General features: G+C 51.5%; 1 protein-coding gene across 1 annotated transcript in view; it reads left to right on the top strand.

The window, feature by feature from the left end:
* Positions 1-716, top strand: part of PIM3 (Pim-3 proto-oncogene, serine/threonine kinase) — a 3147-nt gene that overhangs the window by 1081 nt on the left and 1350 nt on the right. The window contains exon 2 of the mRNA XM_019612074.1: positions 458-634. Within this exon, the coding sequence (XP_019467619.1) occupies positions 458-634 (177 nt within the window). The remainder of the gene's footprint in view (positions 1-457; positions 635-716) is intronic.

Genomic DNA, 716 nt, shown 5'->3' with positions numbered 1-716 from the left:
GTGAGCGGCCTTATTTTGTTTACTGCCCGCTGGAATTGGATAAAGCGGCTTAGCCCCATGTAATAAGGCGGACCTGAGCTTCACCTCCTCGCCGCCCGCCCGCCTCCTCCCCGCCAGCCCCCTTTGTCCTTTTGTGTCTATTTTTGGTGTGATGCTGCAGACGCCACGTGGTCAGTGAAAGGGAGCTGCCTTCGTCAACAGCCAGCTGACGGCGGCTCCTTCCCTGCAACCGGCAGCGCTGCCAGGCCCCGGTGTCACCCGGCACTGACCTGGAGTTACACCACTGCTGGGCTGGGGCCAGACAAAATCACTGCTTTCGACTTTTTTTTTTTTTTTGACTCCCATAGTGCTGCGTTCATGAACCTGATTTAGCCTTGCGAAATGCCCTTGAATAAGGGGAAAGTACTCTAATCCTCGATTTTTATTTATTTTGTTGTTGTTGTTGCTCTTCTTTTAGGAACGAGAGTATACAGTCCTCCAGAATGGATCAGATACCACAGATACCATGGGAGGTCAGCGACAGTATGGTCTCTGGGAGTCCTCCTTTATGACATGGTTTGTGGGGACATCCCATTTGAGCAGGATGAGGAGATCTTGCGTGGACGATTGTATTTCAGGAGAAGAATTTCACCTGGTGAGTTGTGTAGGGAGTGAGTTGGGAGGGTTGCCTTGATTATGTGGTTTGTTGTTGTTTTTTGGGGGGGAGGGGCCCAAGC

This window comes from Meleagris gallopavo, chromosome 1 (assembly GCF_000146605.3).
Source record: "Meleagris gallopavo isolate NT-WF06-2002-E0010 breed Aviagen turkey brand Nicholas breeding stock chromosome 1, Turkey_5.1, whole genome shotgun sequence".
Lineage (NCBI taxonomy): Eukaryota > Metazoa > Chordata > Aves > Galliformes > Phasianidae > Meleagris > Meleagris gallopavo.
Note: the sequence above shows the minus strand (reverse complement) of the source record. Positions and strands in the feature narration are given on the sequence as shown.